At 37.2% G+C, this 22464-nt stretch overlaps 3 protein-coding genes, 2 long non-coding RNA genes and 1 other non-coding gene across 7 annotated transcripts; 4 read left to right on the top strand and 2 right to left on the bottom strand.

Annotated features, from left to right (window-relative positions):
- Positions 1-236: 236 nt before the first annotated feature.
- Positions 237-1686, top strand: LOC113698267 (protein SKIP34-like). Of its 2 annotated transcripts, none has more exons than XM_027218028.2 (3): positions 237-774; positions 1122-1232; positions 1388-1686. In XM_027218028.2, exons 1-2 carry the CDS (start codon positions 472-474, stop codon positions 1197-1199), a joined length of 381 nt encoding a protein of 126 aa, XP_027073829.1. In that variant the 5' UTR covers positions 237-471; the 3' UTR covers positions 1200-1232; positions 1388-1686. The 2 variants fall into 2 exon arrangements, with proteins under 2 accessions (XP_027073829.1, XP_071913839.1); XM_072057738.1 differs by having other exon boundaries at positions 1323-1686.
- A 3444-nt stretch (positions 1687-5130) lies between these two features.
- Positions 5131-6062, bottom strand: LOC113698510 (uncharacterized). Its single transcript, XR_011817783.1, has 2 exons — positions 5984-6062; positions 5131-5663 (listed from the first exon to the last, which is right to left on the bottom strand). It is a non-coding gene; the product is annotated as an uncharacterized lncRNA (long non-coding RNA).
- Positions 5660-12001, top strand: LOC113698508 (nucleobase-ascorbate transporter 11-like). Its single transcript, XM_027218353.2, has 10 exons — positions 5660-6955; positions 7703-7800; positions 7909-8079; positions 8210-8310; positions 8599-8734; positions 8916-8966; positions 9224-9511; positions 9874-10108; positions 10589-10869; positions 11482-12001. The coding sequence occupies exons 1-10, from the start codon at positions 6280-6282 to the stop codon at positions 11722-11724; spliced, it is 2280 nt and encodes a 759-aa protein (XP_027074154.2). The 5' UTR covers positions 5660-6279; the 3' UTR covers positions 11725-12001.
- Positions 12002-12201: 200 nt separating this feature from the next.
- Positions 12202-16308, bottom strand: LOC113698507 (putative U-box domain-containing protein 50). The gene is made up of 8 exons (XM_027218351.2): positions 15777-16308; positions 15518-15630; positions 15284-15411; positions 14748-15162; positions 14167-14307; positions 13556-14095; positions 12737-13444; positions 12202-12586 (listed from the first exon to the last, which is right to left on the bottom strand). The coding sequence occupies exons 1-8, from the start codon at positions 15943-15945 to the stop codon at positions 12392-12394; spliced, it is 2409 nt and encodes an 802-aa protein (XP_027074152.1). The 5' UTR covers positions 15946-16308; the 3' UTR covers positions 12202-12391.
- A 1005-nt stretch (positions 16309-17313) lies between these two features.
- Positions 17314-17386, top strand: TRNAA-CGC (transfer RNA alanine (anticodon CGC)). Its single transcript has one exon. It is a non-coding gene; the product is annotated as a tRNA-Ala (tRNA).
- Positions 17387-19789: 2403 nt separating this feature from the next.
- On the top strand, positions 19790-20396 carry LOC140010763 (uncharacterized). The gene is made up of 2 exons (XR_011817877.1): positions 19790-19897; positions 20000-20396. It is a non-coding gene; the product is annotated as an uncharacterized lncRNA (long non-coding RNA).
- The last annotated feature ends 2068 nt before the right edge of the window (positions 20397-22464 follow it).

Raw genomic sequence — 22464 nt, 5'->3', positions numbered from 1 at the left:
TGGGAATCTAGAAATTGACACTTTTTAAATTTTTATTTGAATTCAACTGAAGTTAGAACTTGAATTTTACTAAACTCGAATTAGAATTCAACTTGAATTTTACTAAAGCTCGAATTAGAATTCAGCAAGTTTTACAGTGAAGCTCTCAAACTTGAATTTGCTAAAATTGATTCGAACTAATTAAATTAAAATAAAAAATAAACCCCACTCTACTCATTTGCAAGAAAAAGAAAGAAAAATGACTTGTTAATTAGATGGGATGGGATTCTCTGCAACAGACATATCTGCTCACCAACCGAACCCTCTGTTGCCCAAATGCCCAAATTCAACTCTTCAGTCTTCACACGCTTCTTGTCAACATAACCGCCCACTCCCACCCCCCGTCGTCTAAACGCCGAGCCCAGAAAGGAAGGGGAAAAAAGCAAAGCAGAAAGCGGGATTAATTTTGGTGGTGGGGTCAGTGAAGTGAAGATGTGCTACGGAGGCGAAAGGCTACCATCCAAAGAAGACTTCGATGTGGATGGTCCGACCCGGCCCACCGCCGCCGCAGCCCGATTGGCTGCCGTAAACGAGAACGAGGCGGTGGTGGAAAACCTGAGGGACAGGCTAGCTGAGACGGAGGCGCGGCTGGAGCGAGCCAGGGCTCGGGAAGCCGCGCTGAGCCGGCAGCTGGAAGAGATGAAGAGGTTCGTGTCGGTGATGGAAATCCTCGAGACTTATCTAAAGCGCCGGTATAGAGAGCAGCAAGACCAGCTCTGTCGCCTCTTTTCTCCGGTATCAGCTAAATCTTTATAATCCCAGTTATTGTATCGAAAAATAGGGAAAGAAAAAATAATAATAAAAGAGAGACCCTGTTAAGCGAAAAAGAGAAAGAGAGTAGCTTGGGTAATAAATATTTCTTTTTTTGTTTTTGTTTTTGTTTTTAATATTTTGGTTGGATGTATTATCAGTAATAGCGATGGATGATTGATGCGTGTTATTTTGTATAGTCAAAATTTGTAATTTCCCACTGCTTTATTTTTCTTTTGATTTTTATTCCAATGTCTCTGTATGGTTTATACATTGGTAATTGTCTCCCCATTTATTCAAGTCAATGTTTATGATTTCTGGATGCTTGCCAGGGTTGCTCATATCCTGTTAATTGGATGGGCATCGACAGAGAGCCACTTTGCTTGGTTGGGGAAGGGGGATTTTTATGAGAAAGATAGGAATTTTGGCCGTTTGAATGAGAGGTAAATGATACTTTTTATGAAAAGGCCGGTGCTTTGTTAGTGATTTTATTGAGTTCTTAGTGGTTGAATTGTTCTTTTCTGCTGGGTTAGGAGTAAGCAGAAGGGAGTTTTTGGTGGAAATCAGCTAATGTAAGTTCTTTGTTGTTGATACGCAGCTAAAACTTCGGTCTTCTCTACGTTTTCAGAGTAGCGTACCAGCACATAGTATGTCCTTTTCTGTGGAAGCCTGGAAATAGAAGTTTGTTTACTTGATGTTAGCTGCATTGTATGGTCTTTGACAAGAAAGCACTGTATGGATACTTGTTATTGTGTACTAGTTCTAGAATTTAGTGTTATTTTGTTTCATAGAAAGTTAATACTGGGATTTGTTTTAGGTGTCTCTGCCTTGCTCAGAATACCTCAACAGGTCACCTTAGTTGTGCCCAAGATCATGAAAGATATTGTTGTTCGCTGATTTGTTGTTGAGTTCTTTGTGCTGTCAGTAACGACTTGTGCATCGCTAATGGGGTTTCAGCACGCATTTTATGAGCGTAGACACTTATAAGACTGAAAAAGTTTGCTCCTTGGAAAAAAAAGTAGCTTGTTAATGTACTTAATGGCAGAAGTCTCTTAAATAAGATTGCAACTATTGCAGTAGACCCTGCCTCGTACAAGAAAAGGTCATGCACAAAAGTGATACCTTGGGAATAAAGATATTGGAAGCAACATTGCAAACAATACACTTTTTTCACTTATTTCTGACTGTAAGACTTCCTTTGATGCCTTTTAGTTTTAATATGTGGGTGCATTGATTTGTCCCTGTTAGGCAATGGGATGACTTTTTTTTGGCCTTAATATGACTTGTTGAGGTAGCTTTCCTGGCATGTTAAGCTTTTAGATGTGAGATTGTTGTTTATGGGATAAAGGTGCAGTGGATTAGAAATTTGCACACTTTGTAAGGTTTTCTTGTTTTTTATTAGGAATCGGCAGATGTCTTTACAATTTTGTTATCATCAACTTAGATAGCTCCAATAATAAGAAAATAGCTTACATCGTGAGTCTTTAAGGACACAGTTTTTTAGAACCAAACTTGACCAGTTTGGTGTTCTTTGAGTTTACATATTGATAGAATGGCTTTCCTCATTCGTTCTGTTGAGTTGAAGACATAGGGGAGCATCTTAAACCAAAGTTCCGAATGCGTTTCTCCACCCTGTTTTTCAGTGTTCCATCTGGTAAAAAGAAGGAAAATGTGCTGATTTTGGTAGTTCTGATCATTGACCTTGTGCAAAGATGAGAATATGTTGCATGAAGTGCTTTCATTTTATTTATAGAGACCATACCTAGTGGGATCTTGATCTTAGTTCTGTCAAATCATAGACTTTATGTTAGCAATACAGGGGAAGGACTAATAATGTAATCTCGATGGTGGTTTGTGAAATCACTTTAGATTAGTAGATGGATTGCTAAAGTAATAGCATGAATTGCATGATTGGACTCCCATCTAAGGAAAAACCTTTCTGGTCAAGACACTTAAATTCTCACATTCTTGCTTTAGTTGCTAAGTTTTTAATACCTTGTGGCCTTTGTGAGACCAGCCTCGTAATCTGATTGCGGTGGTATAACCTGAGACAAGATCAACGTCTTGCATGCATCTCATGGTATCCACAAAAGGTATGAACACCATTCTTGAGGCAAACATTGAGCCAGTCTGCTCAGGCAACGACATACTTAAATTGTATGTCGTGCTTTCAATTTAACTTTTTTCGACATCCTATGCTATCCTAATCTAAGGAAGGGGGTGACCCATCTGCGATTGAAAAATTGCACTTTACCATCCAAGTTGCACTTTACTAGCCTTCTTAGAGATTGAAAAACTACTCTGCTGGATACTTGGAGAGTTAGCAGCGGGTCCAATGGGCTTGGCCCCTGTCGAGGTTTCTATCCCACATCGGCTTTGAGGGGGTTGGGATTTGGGTAGTTAAGTCCTGAGAGCAATCCAAGAGTTGCCGGCTTTTGGGTTGACTTCTGAGATTAGGTTTAATTAGTCAAATTTCGTTTCTCGAAATAAGAAGTATACTTGGAGAGTTGGATAACATAAATAATACTACTATGTTGTCTGCGTTTTTACAGATTAGAAAATTTATTGTGATCTCATTTTCCTGGGCCATCTTACAAAGAAACCTCATTCGGCAACGTGTCAGAAAAGACCTGCCAAAGCTACCGAGGGAGTGGGTTTAAATTAACGTTTGAGCCAACATATTTTCATTAGGGAAAATCGTCCAAAACGTCCCTCATATTTTGTAAAATGACTTTTTTCGTCCCTTACTTTTAAAAGTATAATTTTATGTCCCTTACATATTCACATCGGTCAAATTTAGTCCCTAACTAGGTTTCTGATCATTTTTTGGCCAGAATTCATCACGTGATCATTTTTTAAGGGTAAATTTGTCAAATTATATTTTACATAATCTGATCTATAGTCCTCCATATTTTATAAAACAAATTTTTTCGTCCCTCACATTTTATAAAATGATTTTTCATCCCTTACATTTCATAAAATAAATTTCTCCATCCCTCACATTTCAAAAAATGAATATTTTCATCCCTCACTAATTATGTATGTGAGGGAAACCCTAAAAAAAATGTGTGTGAATACATTTTGTTTAAATACAAGTATATGTCTATTTGATTTTGCTTAATAATCCGAATAGCATAAATATATGTATGTGTCTATTTGATTTCACTTAACAATACGAATACCATAAATTATACGTGATCATTTGATTTCATCTGGTATTAGCTAGTAAATAATCTTGCATTCATTGTCAAGTTGGCCAATAAAGCTATTTTCGATCAAAATACAATAAGAATATGCAAATTAAGATTCTATTGGTAAATATTAGTCATAATCATACAAAAAAAGAAGATAGCCCACAAGTTGAGCCCAATTACATACATGTGTTTATACTATTATTATTAAGCAAAATCAAATAGACATATATATGTGTTTAAAAAAATGTATTCACACACATAATTAGTGAGAAATGAAAAATTTATTTTGTGAAATGTGAGGGATGGAAAAATTTATTTTGTGAAATGTGAGGAATGAAAAAAATCATTTGATAAAATGTGAGGGACGAAAAAATTTATTTTATAAAATATGGAGGACTATAGATGAGATTATGTAAAATATAATTTGACAAATTTACCCTTCAAAAATGAACATGTGCCTTGCACATGATGGATTCCGGCCAAAAAATGATCGGAAACTTAGTTAGGGACTAAATTTATCCAATGTGAATATGTAAGGGATATAAAATTACACTTTTAAAAGTGAGGGACGAAAAAAGTTATTTTACAAAATGTGAGGGACGTTTTGAACAATTTTCCCTTTTCATTATCTCTACTTTAAGTCTATCAGAACAGTAAGTGTGTGTGGAACGAGGATTATTTGAAATAATTATTGTAGCACTTTTTATATCGTGACGTATATATGAGATAAAAATGTAATTATTAGAAAAATAAAAAAGTGTGTTGAAAACTATATTTGTGATGTAACTAAATAATTTCTTACACACCACTTAGTTTTGGGTTTTTAATTTGTGTTATTTACGTTTCAACAAATTCATTTAACAAAAGAAAAAGTGAAATACTATAGTACCAATCAGTCATACTGTATAAAACCTAACACCAAATCTTGCTGTTTTTAGAGTGTAAGAAACCGACATTTCTGGGCACTATGATCGTGTCGGTGTTCGAATGGATGTCTAGAAAAGAAAATGGGGCATATTCCGTTGCTTTGCGGTCGGTAGAGAAAGGAATTAGTACTATGGTGAGTTGGTGACAAAAACTTTTTGTTTGGTCAATGAGCATAATCTCTGGTATCTTTATGCTTAAGTAAGTATTTCAGAGACCATAATTGAAATCAAGACGGTATCATTAAAGAGATTCAATTGAGTTCCCAGCTGGACATCCAATAACTGAAGATCTTATCAACAACTAAAGACTTCTCGACCTTTCTTCCTGTCATCAATATATCTTCTGCGGTTTCCACAGCATGTAAAACATATTTTCCAATTAATGACCAAAAATGAAGAATTTAAAAAAAAAAAAAAAGGGGGAAGAAGAAAAAGAAGAGGAGGACGAAGAGAAGGGGAATCATACTTTATTCTGCTCATTCGACCGTACATGAAATTTTGCGCTTGCTCATGAATCACCTTTCCTTGAAGAGAAAATTAAAGGCCTTGATTGGATCAAGAATCAGTTCCATTAGGAGAAAGACCAAACCCTGCTGGTTATCTCGTCCAAAGTCTCCTTTTGTTGTCGCTGACTGTGCACGTCAAAGCATGGACTGTAAAAGCAGCAGCAAGAGCTTTGAGTCTAAGGAAACCTTTCCAAGAAGAAGAGAAAAAGCACATGATTGCTGTTTCGCTCTCATCAAATCAGCTTAACCTAAAAGAAAAAAAAAAGAGGCAAACTGTTTACTTATGAGGGCGTAAAATTATGTCAAATATTACTTTACTTGTGTTACAAACATAATTTTTAATCAATTTTTTTTCTTATTAAATTTTTTTATTTCACACACACATCACACATACAAAAATATTTTACAGTAATTAATTTAAATAATATTTTATCGAAACACATTGGTAATACTAATATATTCCAAATGTTGCAGAAGGGCATTTATGTAATTTGATATGCAAAAAGCTGTAAAGTCAGAAACTTTCGATAGGTGCCGGAGAGCGGCAAGCGGCGAAAAAGACAACAACCGATGAGAAGATGGATAGATGCCTTCACTCTCAACTATTCTTCACTCAGTAGCTCCCCACTCCCGTCAGCTGTCACCGTCAACCACGCCATCATGACTAACAACAATGACGCCTTCTTCACTCATAAATTCTTACTAATGTCTTCATTAACCACGCCTCTGTTCTTCCTTTACTTTTACTCTATATCTCTCTTCTTCTTATTCTTCTTCTCGCTAATGTACTAAAGGACCAATATTTTCATACTATTCTTCATTCTTTAGCTTGCTCCAAGTGCGACCCATTTGAGGAAAATAGATATGGAAGGTGGGTCGAGCTCAGAAACCGGTGAGAAGGTGGATAAACAAAAGGGTCTGAAGCTGGGGTCTGTTTTACCAAATGTTGAGCCCTTTATGCCAAGAAAGAATTTTTATGATCCCAGAGAGCTAAGATCTTGGGCTAAGAAGACTGGTTTTGTGTCTACTTTTTCTGGGGAGACTGATAGGGGAAGTGTGAGTGGGAGGAATGTTGAAAATGAGAGGGAGAAGTTGGATTTGGAAAAGGTTATTGAGAAAAAGGAATCTTTATCACCAAAGATTGAGATTGATCCTATTCTGGGGAGGACAAGGAATAGAGGAGTGGAAATTGAGCAGGATTTAAGGGTTGGAAATGGAAAGAATAGGAATGAAAGGGATGGAGAAATTAGAGATGAGAATCAGAGGAATAGAGCTGGTCTTGAGCCTAAAAATGAGGAGAGAAGAGATGGTTTAAATGGTGCTGGAAATGGTAAGGCCAATGTGGCTGTTGCTGGGAATGGGAATGGGAATGGGAATGGAGTTCAGCCAGCAGCTCAAGTTACTGAGCTGAAAAAAGAGGATGGAGAAGGGGATGGAGAAATGGGATTCCTGGGAAATCCTGATGGTGAAGATCCAAGTTATGGAGGATGGCATCGATCACCTAAAATGAAGTGTGGGCTAAGAGAAAATCCCGGTTTTGGTTAGTATGCTTTTGTCCTAGTATACAATCTATCTCTTGTAGCTTAATGAGCAGTTGCAGTGATTGATTGTTCCCAGTCACTCATTCTCTAATTTACTTTTTTATTTTTGAGTATTTACTGCCTTTGAGTTTGATATGGAGTTAACAACTTCGTCTTAACTTGGGATATCTCTATGACAAGCATGGCAGAAAGATAATAATTTGTGTAGCTTAAGATTCCTTTTATGCCAATTTTATTAGTCGACTCTGAGACTAAGCAGTGACTTCATAGACTGCAAGCCCTTTAGGGCATGCTCATTGCCTTTGCTTTAGCCATCTCTCCACAAATTTGTTTTTTCTCTAGAGCTGGGAATCAGTCACTTGACCGAAATCATTTAAGGATATGGCAAATAACAGTCAATAGTCGTCCAATTATCCTGAGTCTGCAATGTTCACCCTTCCTAGCAACAAATGGTTACCGTTCTGCTTAGTGCTTTGAGAAACCTAGTGATGCATCCTTTAGTTTGCTTGCCATTCTTGTCACCATTATTAATGCTATAAAAAAAAAACTGGTGATATTTCTTGATCTCTTTTGGTATTTCATTCTGAAACCTTTTTGATGGTAACATTGAAAATGCAGATCTGGTAGCTTTTACTCTAATTCAATGAGCATGGATTAGAAATTCTCCACTTGCATTGTCCTTGCTGACATTTATGGAAATTTTAACTAACTTCTCTTGTATAATTCTTCACTTCAACCTCAAACAGTACCACTTATATATTATGGGCTGCAACACTTCTTGTCGTTGGCTGGTTCACTCATATTCATTCCATTGATTATCGTACCTATTATGGGTGGATCTGACGTAAGAGTTTCTTTTTTTCCTTTTTGTTTTCAATATCATTTTCAAAACAGGTACTTGTATTAGCAGTTATCACTGACTTTTTTTCCTTTTTGGTTGAATGAATTACAGAAGGATACTGCCACTGTAATTTCCACAATGCTGCTAGTCTCTGGCATTACCACGATACTTAATTCATTCTTTGGAACGCGGCTCCCATTGGTTCAAGGGAGTTCATTTGTGTATCTTGCACCTGCATTAGCTATTATGAATTCTCGAGAATATCGAAACCTTACTGAACATGTAAGTCTATTCAAGCTTGAATTTGGTTAGAATATCCTCATGTAATTTAGATCCATGATTGACTTGTTTCGTCTGCTCTTTTAAGTCTACTTCTAGTATGGATATTGAATGTTTTATTTCTTGTGCACAGAGATTTAGGCACATAATGAGGGAAATACAAGGGGCCATAATTGTTGGTTCAATTTGTCAGAGCATCTTGGGTTTCAGTGGTTTGATGTCCTACCTTTTAAGGTAATCTAAGGTACTTCTAACAAATTGCAGTTAGAAGCAGTATTAGATTGTCCACCCCGATTTTCCGTAGTGCTACTCTGGCAACCATAGATTTATGATAACCACCAAGTAGATTATCACGCAAAGTATCTTATGTGTCCTTTTTCGGTGATCTATCAACTTTCCCAAAATAAAAGGAAGAAAATAAAAAACAAGTTTCCACATTTTTCTTCATTTGAGCTTAACTTGTTTTGGAGATCTCACAGGGTTAATTATTGTGACATTATATTAACCAAAAAATTCTTGCAGATTAATAAACCCAGTTGTGGTTGCACCAACTGTAGCTGCAGTGGGCTTAGCATTTTTTAGCTATGGCTTTCCCCAAGCTGGTTCTTGCGTGGAAATTAGTCTCCCCCAGATAGTCTTAGTTCTCATTTTTACCTTGGTAAGCAACCTCCTTAGATAAAGCTTTAGCTAAGCTAGATTTTTACCGTTTATGATGGTACATTTGAATTCTCCAAGTTCAATTCTGCTTAATTATTGTTTATGCCTCTTGAAAAAGAAGATATTGAAAGAGGAAAAAATTAAGTGAATTTCATCTCATTTTCATACACTAATGGTTGCAGTACCTTCGTGGGATATCCATTTTTGGACACAAGGTGTTTCGAATATATGCAGTAAGTATGTTCTCCTCAGGTGCTAAATAAATGTATGTAATCATTTACTGGTCTGATCCATGTGATCCACCTAATCCTATTCTTCTTGGCTCTATCATCTGGAAGAGGAATTAGTGTACTACAATTTTGCAAGATATACAAAAAAAAAAAAAAAAACACACTTGGATTAGTTTCATAAAGTTGCCTTTTGCTAATGCTATGATGGGTTTAGCAACTCTTCCCTCTGCTGAAGTGTTATTCTGTCATCTGAAATGCAGGTTCCCTTGAGTGCTATAATTATATGGGCATATGCTTTCTTTCTTACAGCTGGTGGAGCATATAATTTCAAAGGTTGTGACCCTGACATACCAAGTTCCAACATCCTAATAGATGCCTGCAGAAAGCATGCATACACAATGAAACATTGCAGAACAGATGTTTCGGATGCTATGAGAACTGCTGCTTGGGTTAGGATCCCTTATCCTCTGCAGTGGGGTATTCCTATCTTCCATATGAGGACATCAATCATAATGGTCTTTGTGTCACTGGTTGCATCAGTTGACTCGGTAAATATTTTTTTTCTTGTAGACATACATCCAGTGCTATAATAATAACTTTTGCCAAGAATTGATTGATCTGCATCTTGCAGAAAGTGATTTGCATAATGAGAATAAGAAGAACATTTGCTTTGGTTTTAGTTGTCCAACCAAAACTTTTTGTGGCAGAACAACCTCTATGGTACATATAGTTCATAAATCCACTAAAAAGAGTTTTAGCACCAAAATCATATATCCTTAGCTCAAGGCAAAATTAACCTACTCCGCTTCCACCCAACCAACCAATGACCAGAAAACAAGGAAAAGATATATTCCTGGAACTGGATTTTTGTTCCGACAGTTGAACTAATGAAGCAACTGCAAAACTACAGGTTGGGACATATCACTCTGCATCTGTGGTAATTAACCTGAAGCCTCCAACTCCTGGTATTGTGAGTAGGGCTATTGGTTTGGAAGGTTTTTGTAGTTTACTGGCAGGGCTTTGGGGCTCAGGGACTGGATCAACAACCTTGACAGAAAATCTGCACACTATTTCTGTAACCAAGGTTGCTAACAGAAGGGCTGTGGTATTTGGAGCACTTTTCATGATCTTCTTCTCGTTCATAGGTACAATACTTGTCTACTATTTTATTTCTTCCAAAATCCTAGGCCATTTGGTTTATTATTAGTATGATTCTTACCATGCACTAGTAGATGGTCTGTTGAATTACTTTTCCAATCGGTAAAATTCGGTTATGGTGTTTTGATGCAAAATCATGTCTTACTCTCTAAAACAACTGCTTAAATTGATAACCTTGCCATTCAAATTACATAGGATGGATGTACTAAATTGTTCAGAGTACAATGCATTTGCTATGAAGTACTTTTCAAATGTCACAAGATGACACTAGCTTTTTGACTTATGACATTTATGTTTACCTGGTTCCTGGAATAAATTATCAAGTATTATACTTGGCTGAAAAGATTTTCACTAAATTTGGCACTTCTCTCTCTCTCTCTCTCTCTAATGCTATAAAGAACCTTTAATCACCATCAGCAATGATAATTGATTGTATAACTTATTCATTTCTCAACTTGCCTTCTCAGGAAAAGTGGGTGCTATTCTTGCATCTATTCCACTTGCTTTGGCAGCTGCCATATTGTGCTTCACATGGGCTCTGATTGTGGCATTAGGTCTCTCGACGTTGCAATATACTCAGACACCTAGTTTTCGTAACATAATGATAGTTGGTGCTTCACTGTTCCTTGGCTTGTCCATTCCAGCATACGTTCAGCAATATCAGCCTGAGTCCAGCCTGATACTACCTAGCTATCTTATTCCTTATTCAGCAGCTTCTGATGGACCAGTCCACACTGGTAGTGCAGATGTAAGTAACCAATTTTTCTTTCATTCATCCCATCCGACTTCCCCTGGATGTCATCTGGATGCAAGGCCTTTTGATTTTGATGTCAAGTTCTAGGAGATCTTTTCCTCCCCTGAGTGAAGTTCCAGGGCTTAGATCTTTCCATTCCTTAATGAGGTTCAGACAGAAAGATCGTTTGAGGAAGTTTTGCCTATTAACTAAAGTATAAAATGTAGGCTTCTAGATGAATGTTTTTGAGTTGATACAACTGGAATCAGAAAGAGCGGGGACTTCTATAAGCTCTCTTTTGTCTCTTTCATTTGTTTATCTGGATTTTTCTTATTTTTGTCGTTTCCTGGTTATGCAACAGAGGTTTTGTTTGCAGTTGATTCTGACAAAGAATCATCAGTAGACAGAATAAGTGAAAATTTACAACACCAAACACTACATGCAAACATGAAGAGTCTGTTGTTTGAATGCGTAATTACTTGTACCAAGTGCTACGTGCAAATTTGACCTGCTGACATGTACATATATTTATTTATCCAAGTTCTCCTATTAACCATGCATGAGTACTCTTAGCTTCTATTTCATTAAGAAATGGCGCCTGATAATGTTTCTTTGTTATTTTGTCAGTTTGATTTCGCCTTCAATGCTCTTCTGTCACTGAACATGGTGGTAACACTTGTGGTAGCATTTGTATTGGACAACACAGTCCCAGGTAGCCGGCAGGAACGAGGGGTGTACCTATGGTCAAGGACCGATGACATAATGACAGATCCATCTTCACTTTCAGATTATACCCCTCCAAGTAAGGTTGCACGGTTTTTCCGCTGGGCAAAATGTTTGGGATGCTCTTTGCACCGTTGGGAACCATAGTCTAGATTGTGCCAAGTGTAGAGAAGCAGTACAGATAGGTTATAGATACATGCACATATTCGTTTATCTTATTCAGAAGCCATTTTTTCTTTGCTGAAAGTATAGCAACAGGCTGTGTTTGTTAGTTCAATGAAAACACAAAGTAATACATGTCACCTCAACAGTCAGTTTTCATATGAAGAAGGGGCGATTATAGATACATTTGCTGTTCTGCTAGGTATAAACCCATTTATGAATTGCTTCATGTGAGGTCAATACTCAATTTTCTTGTGCAGAAGGGGAGATTTCATTGCATGAGCTATCTTCTTCTTGTGTTGTCATTGTTGATATCTCATACAGGCCTGCTTGATTGATGATTATATAGTTGTCACGTAGGAAAGGTTTCCGGTTCAAAAGCTTCACATCTTTACTTCTATAGTTTGGGTTTGCTTGAATTGGTTGCCCTCTGGTGCAGAAATAATGCATCAAGAATGAAGATTCAGGTATAATAATGAGTTTGTGTTGCATTTGTGGCAATCTTAAACCCTAAATTCTTTCAAAGCACACCACGGTGCCAGTATGCCTGGGAAACTTTCGATTTAGTACAAGTTCATAAGTACAAAAAACGATTTACTGCATATATCCTGTTATAACATATAAGATTACACTTTACTGCCATCTCTTTGATTTAATAAGGAATGGATCTTTTATTGTGCCAGTCCTGGATCAGTGAACGAAGAGTATGATTAGGGGTGAGTTGCTTGTGCTTGAGCCTTAAGTTTGTCATTGGTGATGTGTCATGACCTGTTCTTAGCCATTCCTCTATGGCTTCAAGCTCATAAGAAAATCCATCGGCTGCTATACGCGGATTCTTCATGATATCCTTCACACGAGAGAGACAGATGAATATATATTAGTTTGGTATGAGAATAACCTCTTGATTAGAACAAACACCCTTGCCATCCATAGATGGTACGGTTCTTTTCGTATCTTCATATCAGAGCATAACTGGTAGCGGGAATTGTGTGTTTACCTGATATATGGGGCAGTAGAAAACACTAGGCACGTTACTTTCTACTGACACTTCTGTGCTTGAATCTCCATCAGCAGCCAGCAAACACTCTCCATTAGCCAATAGCTCGTCAGCATTTTCCCTCACCCTCTCTATCCTTCTCATCAGAGATGTGCTGCTAAATTCCTTGTCTAGGCTTTCATCTATGGCAAGGCAGCAGCTTGCTATTCCACCGAGTTCCATGGCCAAGTCCAATGGCCAAGGTCCAGCCATTTTATCCAAGGCCTCAGTAAGTGAAGCACCATCCACCATTATTGCCTCTTCGCCAACCCTTGCCCAATTCCTTCCGGTAAGAAGTTGTAAAAGCAAGGTACCGAAAGCTCGAATATCTGCTCTCATTCTAGATGCATCATTGCACGGGCAAGGTTTAAAACCATGAATCCTGGCAACATTGTTTCTATCAAGGAGGATTTTGGAAGGATTGAGGTTTCCGTGAACTAGGGGCTTTGGCTTGGCCTTGTGAAGAAAGCTTAGTCCCATGCAAACTTCAGCTGCAACACGTATCCGAGCGTGCCAATTTAAACCATGGTTTCTTCCCCTGTGGTTTGAGAATAAGATGTCTCTTAAGCAGCCATTGTGCATGTACTCAAAGACGATGCATTTTGGCTCTGTGCAGAATCCTATCATGCCGAGAATATGAGGATGACGAATGTGGCCGAGAAGCTTCACCTGCATAACGTGAATGCTCAAATTTTGTGTTGAACTTTTCGTAGAAGAGAAAACGTACTTCAAAATTGAATACCATTAGTCCATAGATGGTATTAAGAGTTTAAGACTCACCTTTTCCAAGAAAGTATCTTGAGAGAGCGCTGCATCTGAGTTAGAGAGCTTGATTGCAACTGTTGTTCGGTTAACTCGTCCTCTATACACATTTGTCCAATCTGCTGCTGATTTCAACCTCAAACATTCTGAAAAATCATCAGTGGCTGCTCTAATTTCTGCAGCAGTGAACTTCCTATAATCAAAGCACAAGTCATTCAACCTGTTAGCCATTCCTATGGCATCTTTTTCTTTGCAAAACTCGATTCTACGCTGCAAAACATCTCTTTGCCGTCTTAGCTCCTCTATTTCCTGAACCATCTCTGCTCTATTACGCACTGCCTTCTCTAGCTGGCTTTCAACGCGTGATTTAGCCAATGTAGATAATTGGAGTTTGTTTGAAAGCTCGCGCTGGAGTTCTAGGATTGGGTTTAGTTTGTTCCTCTTTTCCTCAACTTCACTCTGAATTTCGAAGAGCTCTTCCTTTGTGCTGTCCAAATCTTTCTGTAAATCCATCCTTTTTGCAATCTCCTCGTGAATCCGAGCTTCGAGGTCATTAGCCTACAACATGAAAAACAATCAGGTTTCGTGAATGATGTTGATGAATATTGAGACTTTAAAACATTCCTTACCCGAGCAGTACACAAACCAATGGCCCATTTGGCTTTTGCACATTTTTCTGCATTGGCCCTGGCTTCTTCTTTATTTGATTGAATTGATTCTCGAGTGTCACGAATTTTTATCTCAAGAATCTCAATTTTCTCTGCTGCTGCCTAAAAATTTTGCCAATATGTGAGCGTTTCTTATGGATGGACCAATCCCTTAAAGCTGAAAACAAGTAGTTCATATACCCAAGATAGCTATATATATATATATATATATATATATATATATATATATATATATATATATATGTGTATGAAAAAGTATGCTAAACCATAATGCCTAGAGTCACCAACTCAATAGTGGGATTTGGTTGCTAGGGGGCGGCCTTGATTATCACTAAGTAGAATATGCAAGAACAAACGAAGGACATTTCACATCTTATCACTATCGTCATATACAAGAAAAGTCAAAAGTTGGAGTAGATAAAGAAGACACTTTTCTTGGTACAAGAAAGTTGAGGGAACATGATGAACAAACACATATCTACATGTGCTTCAAAATAATCAAAGCCACAGAATTCTCTAAAGAATATCAATTTTGTCGTTACCATGTTTTCCGCCATATTCAGCTCTGGTGAAATACTGATGGAGGTGTCATTTGCCTCCTCACTATTTCCTTCATTTGCAATTGAAGATGACAATTCATTGAAATAATTTTCAATCTCTTCACCGTACTTTTCCCACTGATCAGGCGTACCACCATTGCTAGCTGACGAAGAAGAAGGTGATTCACAATGATTTTTTCCATTGGCATTTTCAGGGAAAAATTTCCCTATCCAGCCCTTAAAACTAGGCCTTTCTTTTATCCTTGCAACAATAACTCCTTGATCATCCTCTATGAATCCTTCATTAGTTTCTTCTTTAAGGTATACTAATTTCCCATTAAAAATCACAAACAACTCACAGAAATTGGGCTTTTTCGACTGGAGATAAAATGATGCATTCATGGCAGTTCTCGATTTCCTACAAAATAATCATTCAAGAAAATGGCAAACTAATCAACCGCTAATAAGCAGATACTACTGATCAACAAAAATACCTCAACCTTCGAAAAGGAAATAGAAAAAGTAAAAAATGTGCACACCATGATAAGGGCCTCAACAGAGAAAAGGCCATGACTAATTTGGTTATGGGAAGACTTGTTATCAATCCCAGTACAACTTTATGGATTGGTTCTTCATATCTGTCGATTCTGAGACCTTCAGCCTTGACCTGTGAAAAAAACCAACAAGAAATCAGGCAATTTCTAGGCTCAGATACTTTTGCATTTAATGTAGGCTGACTTTGGTTAAAGCTAGCATTAAAAGTACTACCAGACCTTGCCACAGAAAGCTATATATTTGGATAGAATCTTATCAGACTTTGCTTCCTCAGACTTCTCAAGAACTTTCAGCTTCTCTTCACGTACAGAGCTGGCAGGAATCTTTCCAACTAGAAAAAGAAAAACCCAAGTTAGTAATTGAGTACTGCGGGGGAGAAAATTAAGAATTCATCAAGGAAACGTGACACAAACCCAAAAAAATTAGGGGAACAAAAAGAGAAAAATATTAGGAAATGAGGTTTTTCAGATAGCTTACTTGGGGTGAAAACATAGTCTCTGCAGATGTAATTATCTGAAAAGAGAATGACTATTTTGATTGGATGAGAATTCCACTTCTTTAGTACCCATTCTAGAGTGGCAAAACCATCATTCAAGTCTGTTCCAATGGCTACAAAAATCCTCTCTGCAGGCTGATCAGTTTCCATTTCTCAGCTTCATTCATTCACTGGTTGGAGCCTCACGAGTACATATATATACTTGGGGCAACAACCAAACTTTGTTAGGTTGATATTAAATGAACTAAGTTTGGCTAGAGGGATTACACAGGAAAAGTGACTCGAGCCAATATTTTATATTAGCTACCAACTCGAGAACCATGTTAAGGAGGAGAGGGTCAGGTGTGAAAATTTACCGTAAAGAAAATGGAAAAGAGGGGTCGCTAATCGCAGCTGATTCTTGAATTTTGTCAAAAAGGGTGAAATCATTAACATGCTTAGTTTCAAAGGGTGCTTTTTATTAGTTTATGGGCTGGCAAGACGGCCAATTTTGGACTTTTATCTGCTCAGCTGTTACGGTGATGGCAAGGCAAGCTTCGGTTCATTAGACAGACACTAGTGTCTTTTATGCATATATGTATTTCCTGTAATAATTCCTTGCTTACCTTACAAAGCCAGCTTGCTAATGCGAAGGAATTTTCCGTTGATTGCACACTAATTTGGTCTAATTTTGTAGCAAGAAATCAATCAAAATTGACTAAATTAAAGAGGTAAAAGCTATATATTTTTGTGATTTTTGGTGGTGTGGATGAAACTAAATCGGGTTTGATGCCCAAACCAGATATTAATATCTTCTTTAAAGGTGGATGTTGCACCATATGAATCCTACATTTCAATATCAAATATCTGAAGAAAGTTTCAACTAGACATGGTCTATTCAAGAATCCTGCGTTCCAAAACTTGGTATACAAAAAAATCCTGCATTTAAAAACTATGCCGCTTTCAAATTTTGAGTATCCTAGGATATTCTCCCAGACTGATGGTGGAGAAATAGATAAAAATGACAAAGTTTGTTGAATTTTTGCCACAATTAACACACTAATAGACAGTTTTATGGCTAATCAAACATGCAACCTTATCAAAAATGACATAATCACACGTTTAACAATCCAGCTTTGCAAAAAATGACAGACAGTAAGTCAGATATCGTAATACATCTGTACGTGATTGTCAGCAGTACAATCTAAGAGTATATACAGTTCTCCATATTAGTCTGCTAGTAACCTAATACTTTCTTTCCTTCCTTCCTTTTCTTTTCTTTTTTCCCCTTTTTCTGGGTATTGTACAGTATCAATACCATCTACTGAGTGGTAATTATTCTTGAAAAACATCTCGATTGAGAACATGTTACCGCTTGATTTATATTGGATCAAACACAATCAGGTGTACAAAGGTTTCCATCCTAGAATAAGTAGCTACTTTCAAGTTACTTAATTGTTACCCTTAAAAAAAAAGGGTTAGTTAATCGTTTTAACGATAGATTTTTAAGTTATTAATCGTTTCAACAACCAATGCCTTGGGGGTGTAGCTCATATGGTAGAGCGCTCGCTTCGCATGCGAGAGGCACGGGGTTCGATTCCCCGCACCTCCATTCTCTGAATTATTTCCTTTTTCAGGCGGAAATAAGCTTTTGGGTATTTAGATTTTAGACTTTAGCCAGAACATCGAGAGTCGAGACAGAAGTTTGGGCTTGCTTGGCCTTTATATCAATCAAATAAATCCAGGCAAGCGGTAGCGGATCCATTTGGAATGTATCTAAGAGGTTAGGCCCATGACAATTTATAAGAACAGAATCAAGCATTGAGATTGAAAATTTTCTCATGAAAGCCAACATTCTACACGCACTAACTCAAGTGCTTTGTTTTTTTGTTTTTAAAATTTTCATGCTTTCCCACACCCTTTCTATCCTCGGCTAGTTGGCACAGGATTTAAATCTTGAATTTTTCAATAAAAAAAATTCGAATAGCCTCTCTTGACCACAAGCGCTTTGAAAATGGAAACAAGTAAAAAGAAAATATGTTTTTAAAGCAAAAGCCAAATATATGTTGCGGGCTTTGATTCAGGAAAATGTTTCTACTTCCTCAATTTTCAGGACGATAAAAAGATTGATTAGAAAATGTGTGTTTGTGATATAATAAAAGAGATTTTTTTTTTTTTTTTTACAAATAAATCACTATCCAAACATGTTCATCATTCCAGTCCACCAATAAATTATGGAATAGAATGTCATCTCACCAACAAACTAGAAAACAAATACTAATAAAAAGATTTAGGATACATCTTCCCTTACTCGCCCATAAGCTAATCGAATGTCATTTTACCAACAAATACTCTAATAAAGATGGTTTAGCTCAATCTAGGACTCACCTTCTCCCACGCTTCCGCTGGTATTTAATCACGACCCCAAATTACTACCAGTTCTTTTTGACAAAAGTGGTCTCCAAGAATTTCAAAAGATCTGAGATGGAAAGGGCAAGACTAGTGAAGCTTTTGTTATCATCCTGATCATCATCATATGATATGATATGATCAAAATTAACACAATCAAGCGTGGTAAGTGGGACCCATAGTATGATGATCGAATTTAAGTTCTGTCTCCTGCTACCTACGTGGAGGAAGAGATTTATTTATAATGATGTGTGTGCGTACCATTATTCTGTACACGAGAGAGAATCCTGAATGCTAATTACTAAGAAGACCACCACTAATCTCTAATTAATGCTAATACGGCATTATTATTATTAATTATTTTATGCCAGACAGCAGAAAGTGCACGTGCGTGTTCCCCCCCGGAATCCTCGAGAGTATTTGAGTCAAAAGATGCCGCGCACGTGCCTTTCTGGTCAAAGGTCAAAAGAGCGGGAGAGAGGGTGATTGCATTGCACGAGCCTATGGACCTAAAATCATTTCTATGAGCATAATTTTATGATTAAACAATAATTAAAAAAGGTAGTTACTAGATTAGACCTAAGAACCTTAGGATAAGAACGCCGATGATGATGAGGAGGAGGAGGAGGAGGAGGATCCACTCGATCAAGATCATCAAATCCACACCGCACATCAAATTCTTGTTGTTGTAGTTTTTAATTTGACCCCTTAGCAGATGAAATTGATAAGGTTTCGTGCTTTGCATGTTACTAGAGTTTATGATGATATTTTTTCTAATTAAGGTGGTACATTTCCTCCACATGGGATTAAATCCACTCGTTTTCCTCTTTTTAAATGCGTGATTTTATTTTATTTTATTTTATTTTTTTGATCCCAGATTACAGCTAGATAGATTTCATTCAGACATTAGTCCAAATGGGGTTTTATCCAAAATCAAAGATTCGATTATGCTTGGTTTTCTTCTCAAATCAGAGTTTGCTTTGCATGTCTGTGTAGGTGAGAGTCCGTTGGACTTTTTTCTCATTTAGCGCTTAGAAAACTTGGACGAACCTCTATCTACTTTGTAAATTCTTTGTTCATTAAGTGAAAACTAGACTCGATTCCATTAGTCTATAAAATGAAGTTCAATTTTAATACTACGTTCTTGGAACTCCATACCAAATCATGGGCAATACCATTTTAATATCGCGCCACTAGCTACGATACCATACCACGTAACAAACCGACCACCCACTTCATAAATGATGCTCGCTACTTCCATCATCGTCATCAAATTAAAGGAAGAAGAAGAAGAAAACATGCATGCATGCAAGGAACCTTACCGTGCCAAGAAAGCGTGCGTACATTCACGACCTTTTGCTTATGCAGTACTTATAACAGTACGAAGAAACTATAATGAATTATATATAATTTATAGATATTTTTTTTTGGTTTCGCTTTTTGGGCAACTTGCTTGTCTTTGATCCAAACCCTCGCTAGTTTTAGGCCAGCACGTGTGATGTCACATGGCGTTTAAGCAGGGATAAAAGGTAACGAGTCAGCTGGCTAGGCAGCAGGCAGCAGCATATAAACATATAGTAGTATTACTATATATATAGTCCATGGCCAGCAAAGCTTGGAAACTATAAAACTTGGGGTTGGAAACCATATGAACGCAAAAGGTGCAAGTTGGTCCGGCAGGGTCGGCCGGATCCTCAAACCCGAGGGGGGGGGGGTAAAGAGCATGAATACTGAACACATTTACATGCATCCCCATTAATATTTGTTTCTTGAATTCAATTAATTAACAGGTCTCTCTTTGGCTTCTTTGAATCAGGTGATCTGTGATCCCTTCTCCTGCAAATTAGGTCCCCCCCCCTCACCTGTTGAGCTAATAAACATCTCTTCTGCGAGCGGCAGCAGCAGATTTCCAGTTACGTGCATCCCCCCCTCCATTGGCCTGGACAAAAGTTGATTAGTTGCAGGAAGAAAGGAGATCGAGTTCTTGGTTGGGATGTGATATCATATGTGGTTTCTCCTTTTTTTCTGGTTGTAGAGAGGGAGGATAACAAATTGACTGATATGAAAATGATGACTTCTGGTGGTGGCGAATTATCAAATGTTTGGCTTTTAAGTTCATTATCTTGCACGTAGCTTTGTCATTTCAAAGTCGAATTACAAAGAACAAAAAAGATTTGGTCAGTTGCACCCGTAGAGATTTCTCTTGATCCGTAGACTTCGATTATTCTTTCTTTTAATAAATAATTTGCAAATTAAAGAACTCTAGTTTAGCCTGGCTGAGAGTAGTGGGAGCTCAAGATCTTTAAGCATGACTAGACTAGTGGCATATGAAGATTTTCTTATGGTTAAAATTCAAACTTAGGACTAATACTTTAGTCATTTGATAGAAAAAAAGAACCCCTTCAACTCTAAATTTATTCACTAAATAATCTTCGTAGTACTCCTAACAACTTGTGCATCCTTCCATTAATTTTACGTTCCTGATGATTAACTATTCTTGACATGTCTAGTAATTAATTTTGGATTACAAAGAGAATTTCGCGCGCGCGGATATACAAAAACTTCACGCATGCCAAGAGAATCCCACTTGTTTCTATTTATTATTTAGGTGCGACTTGAATTCTTTGTATATTCACATGACACTCTTCTATTGATTTTGGACCGACTCCTAGACATGTTAAGTAATCGATTCTGATTCACAAAAAATTAGTTTTGATAGTATAAAACTACAGTGATGTGATAAAAAATTAATTAAAAATTTAAAAAAAAAATTATAACATTTTTTGGACAAAAAAAACATATATTTGATATATATATATATTTTTTATCGACACAGGAATGTCCGGATCAATTCTTATGAGATCCGATTAATTCTCTGTAATCCGGACTCGACGCTCCAATCTGGTCCAAACACATTAAATGCGCGGAGCAATCCAATGGAGCGGAGACTCGAACTATATTTGATACTCAAATGGCAAGAGTAGTTTGTTTTATGGAGTCAAACAAAGTGTCCCTTTCAATGAAACACCCGAGAGGCCACGTCGCGCGCGATGTCACGTGGGCCCTATGTCCTGTATCTGTCTATCAATATCCCACCGTAGGCTATCTAATACTGCCGCTGAGTAAGAAGCGAAAACAAACAAACAAAGCAAACAGAATTAATTAAAAGAGAAAAAACAAAGAAAGAAAGAAACTGCGGTGCCAGAGATCCAAAACGACTTTTCCTGGTTCCACACCTGGACGCTAGACCAGTGGTAGAGTGCGCGTAGCTGATTGATTACACCGCCGTTTCAGCAAATCAAGCTTGCTTACGTGTTGAGCCCTACATGCGTCCGTCCTCTTTCCGATTACAAATCAAACACTTTTCATTCTCTGCTCTCAGCCTCTCTCCGATTACAAAACTCCGATGATGTTTTGATTTTGATCAAGCGACCAACGTTACACACTCCCACCGCCTCCGAGTCGGTGTGCTGCGAGCGCAAACAAAGCTATTCACGAGATTGCTCGATCCATACTCTGAGCTATGAATTTGCATTTATTGAATTCAAGCATCTAAGCTTGAGCGGTTTGAATAATTTAAGGGCTCGGTGAGATTAATTTAATTATTTGTATGTATACATGTTAATTTTTTTTTTTTTTTGCATATCTGTTATTATGAAATATTTATTTTATCTACCATTGTTTTAAAAATATTGAATTACATCACTCATGTTCGACTTAGCTACATTCAATCGAACTTCAATAAACTAAAACTGAATTGAGTTAGAAGTCAAAGATTGAGAGCTCTCAACAAACTCGTACGAAAGAATTTTAGCTGGAGCATTAGTCTCAATTTCAAACTCAATCCGACTCGTTTACGCCCCGAACAAAAGAAGCTGACGATGCATATCGGATCAAACACCTTATTGATTCTACTTCTGTATGCTTGGGATATACTCGACTCGTTGTACTTTTTATACAACTAATCTCAAAATACACCAAAATGCTTCTTATGCATCTCTATTATACCAACGTACAGTGCACATTATGAAATACACTAGAACTCAGCTAAGATGCTCAAATCGGCCTATGCTCCATAAATCGTAATTAGGAGTGTAATTGAATCAAATCAAATTTGAGTAGTAAACAATTTTTTAAACTTAAGTTTTGAACTAGTTGAATTCGATCAAATCAAATCCTAATCGAACTCAATTTGAATTCAATCGAATTTAATCGAGTTTAAAATAATATAAATTTACATTTTATATTATTTAAAAACGAGAGACAAGAAAATCATTCGCA

Source organism: Coffea arabica, chromosome 7c, assembly GCF_036785885.1.
Source record: "Coffea arabica cultivar ET-39 chromosome 7c, Coffea Arabica ET-39 HiFi, whole genome shotgun sequence".
NCBI classification, from domain to species: domain Eukaryota; kingdom Viridiplantae; phylum Streptophyta; class Magnoliopsida; order Gentianales; family Rubiaceae; genus Coffea; species Coffea arabica.
This window is presented reverse-complemented; position numbering and strand designations above follow the sequence as displayed.

Excerpts from the sequence above, each read along its gene's own strand:
- LOC113698267 (XM_027218028.2), top strand. The coding sequence starts at position 472 with ATGTGCTACGGAGGCGAAAGGCTACCATCCAAAGAAGACTTCGATGTG. Across the intron at positions 775-1,121 it reads TCTGTCGCCTCTTTTCTCCG|GGTTGCTCATATCCTGTTAA; the intron begins GTATCAGCTAAA and ends GATGCTTGCCAG.
- LOC113698508 (XM_027218353.2), top strand. The coding sequence starts at position 6,280 with ATGGAAGGTGGGTCGAGCTCAGAAACCGGTGAGAAGGTGGATAAACAA. Across the intron at positions 8,735-8,915 it reads TAGTTCTCATTTTTACCTTG|TACCTTCGTGGGATATCCAT; the intron begins GTAAGCAACCTC and ends TAATGGTTGCAG. Across the intron at positions 10,870-11,481 it reads TCCACACTGGTAGTGCAGAT|TTTGATTTCGCCTTCAATGC; the intron begins GTAAGTAACCAA and ends TTATTTTGTCAG.
- LOC113698507 (XM_027218351.2), bottom strand. The coding sequence starts at position 15,945 with ATGGAAACTGATCAGCCTGCAGAGAGGATTTTTGTAGCCATTGGAACA. Across the intron at positions 14,308-14,747 it reads TGAATATGGCGGAAAACATG|GCAGCAGCAGAGAAAATTGA; the intron begins GTAACGACAAAA and ends CAAAATTTTTAG. Across the intron at positions 13,445-13,555 it reads AAGATACTTTCTTGGAAAAG|GTGAAGCTTCTCGGCCACAT; the intron begins GTGAGTCTTAAA and ends CACGTTATGCAG.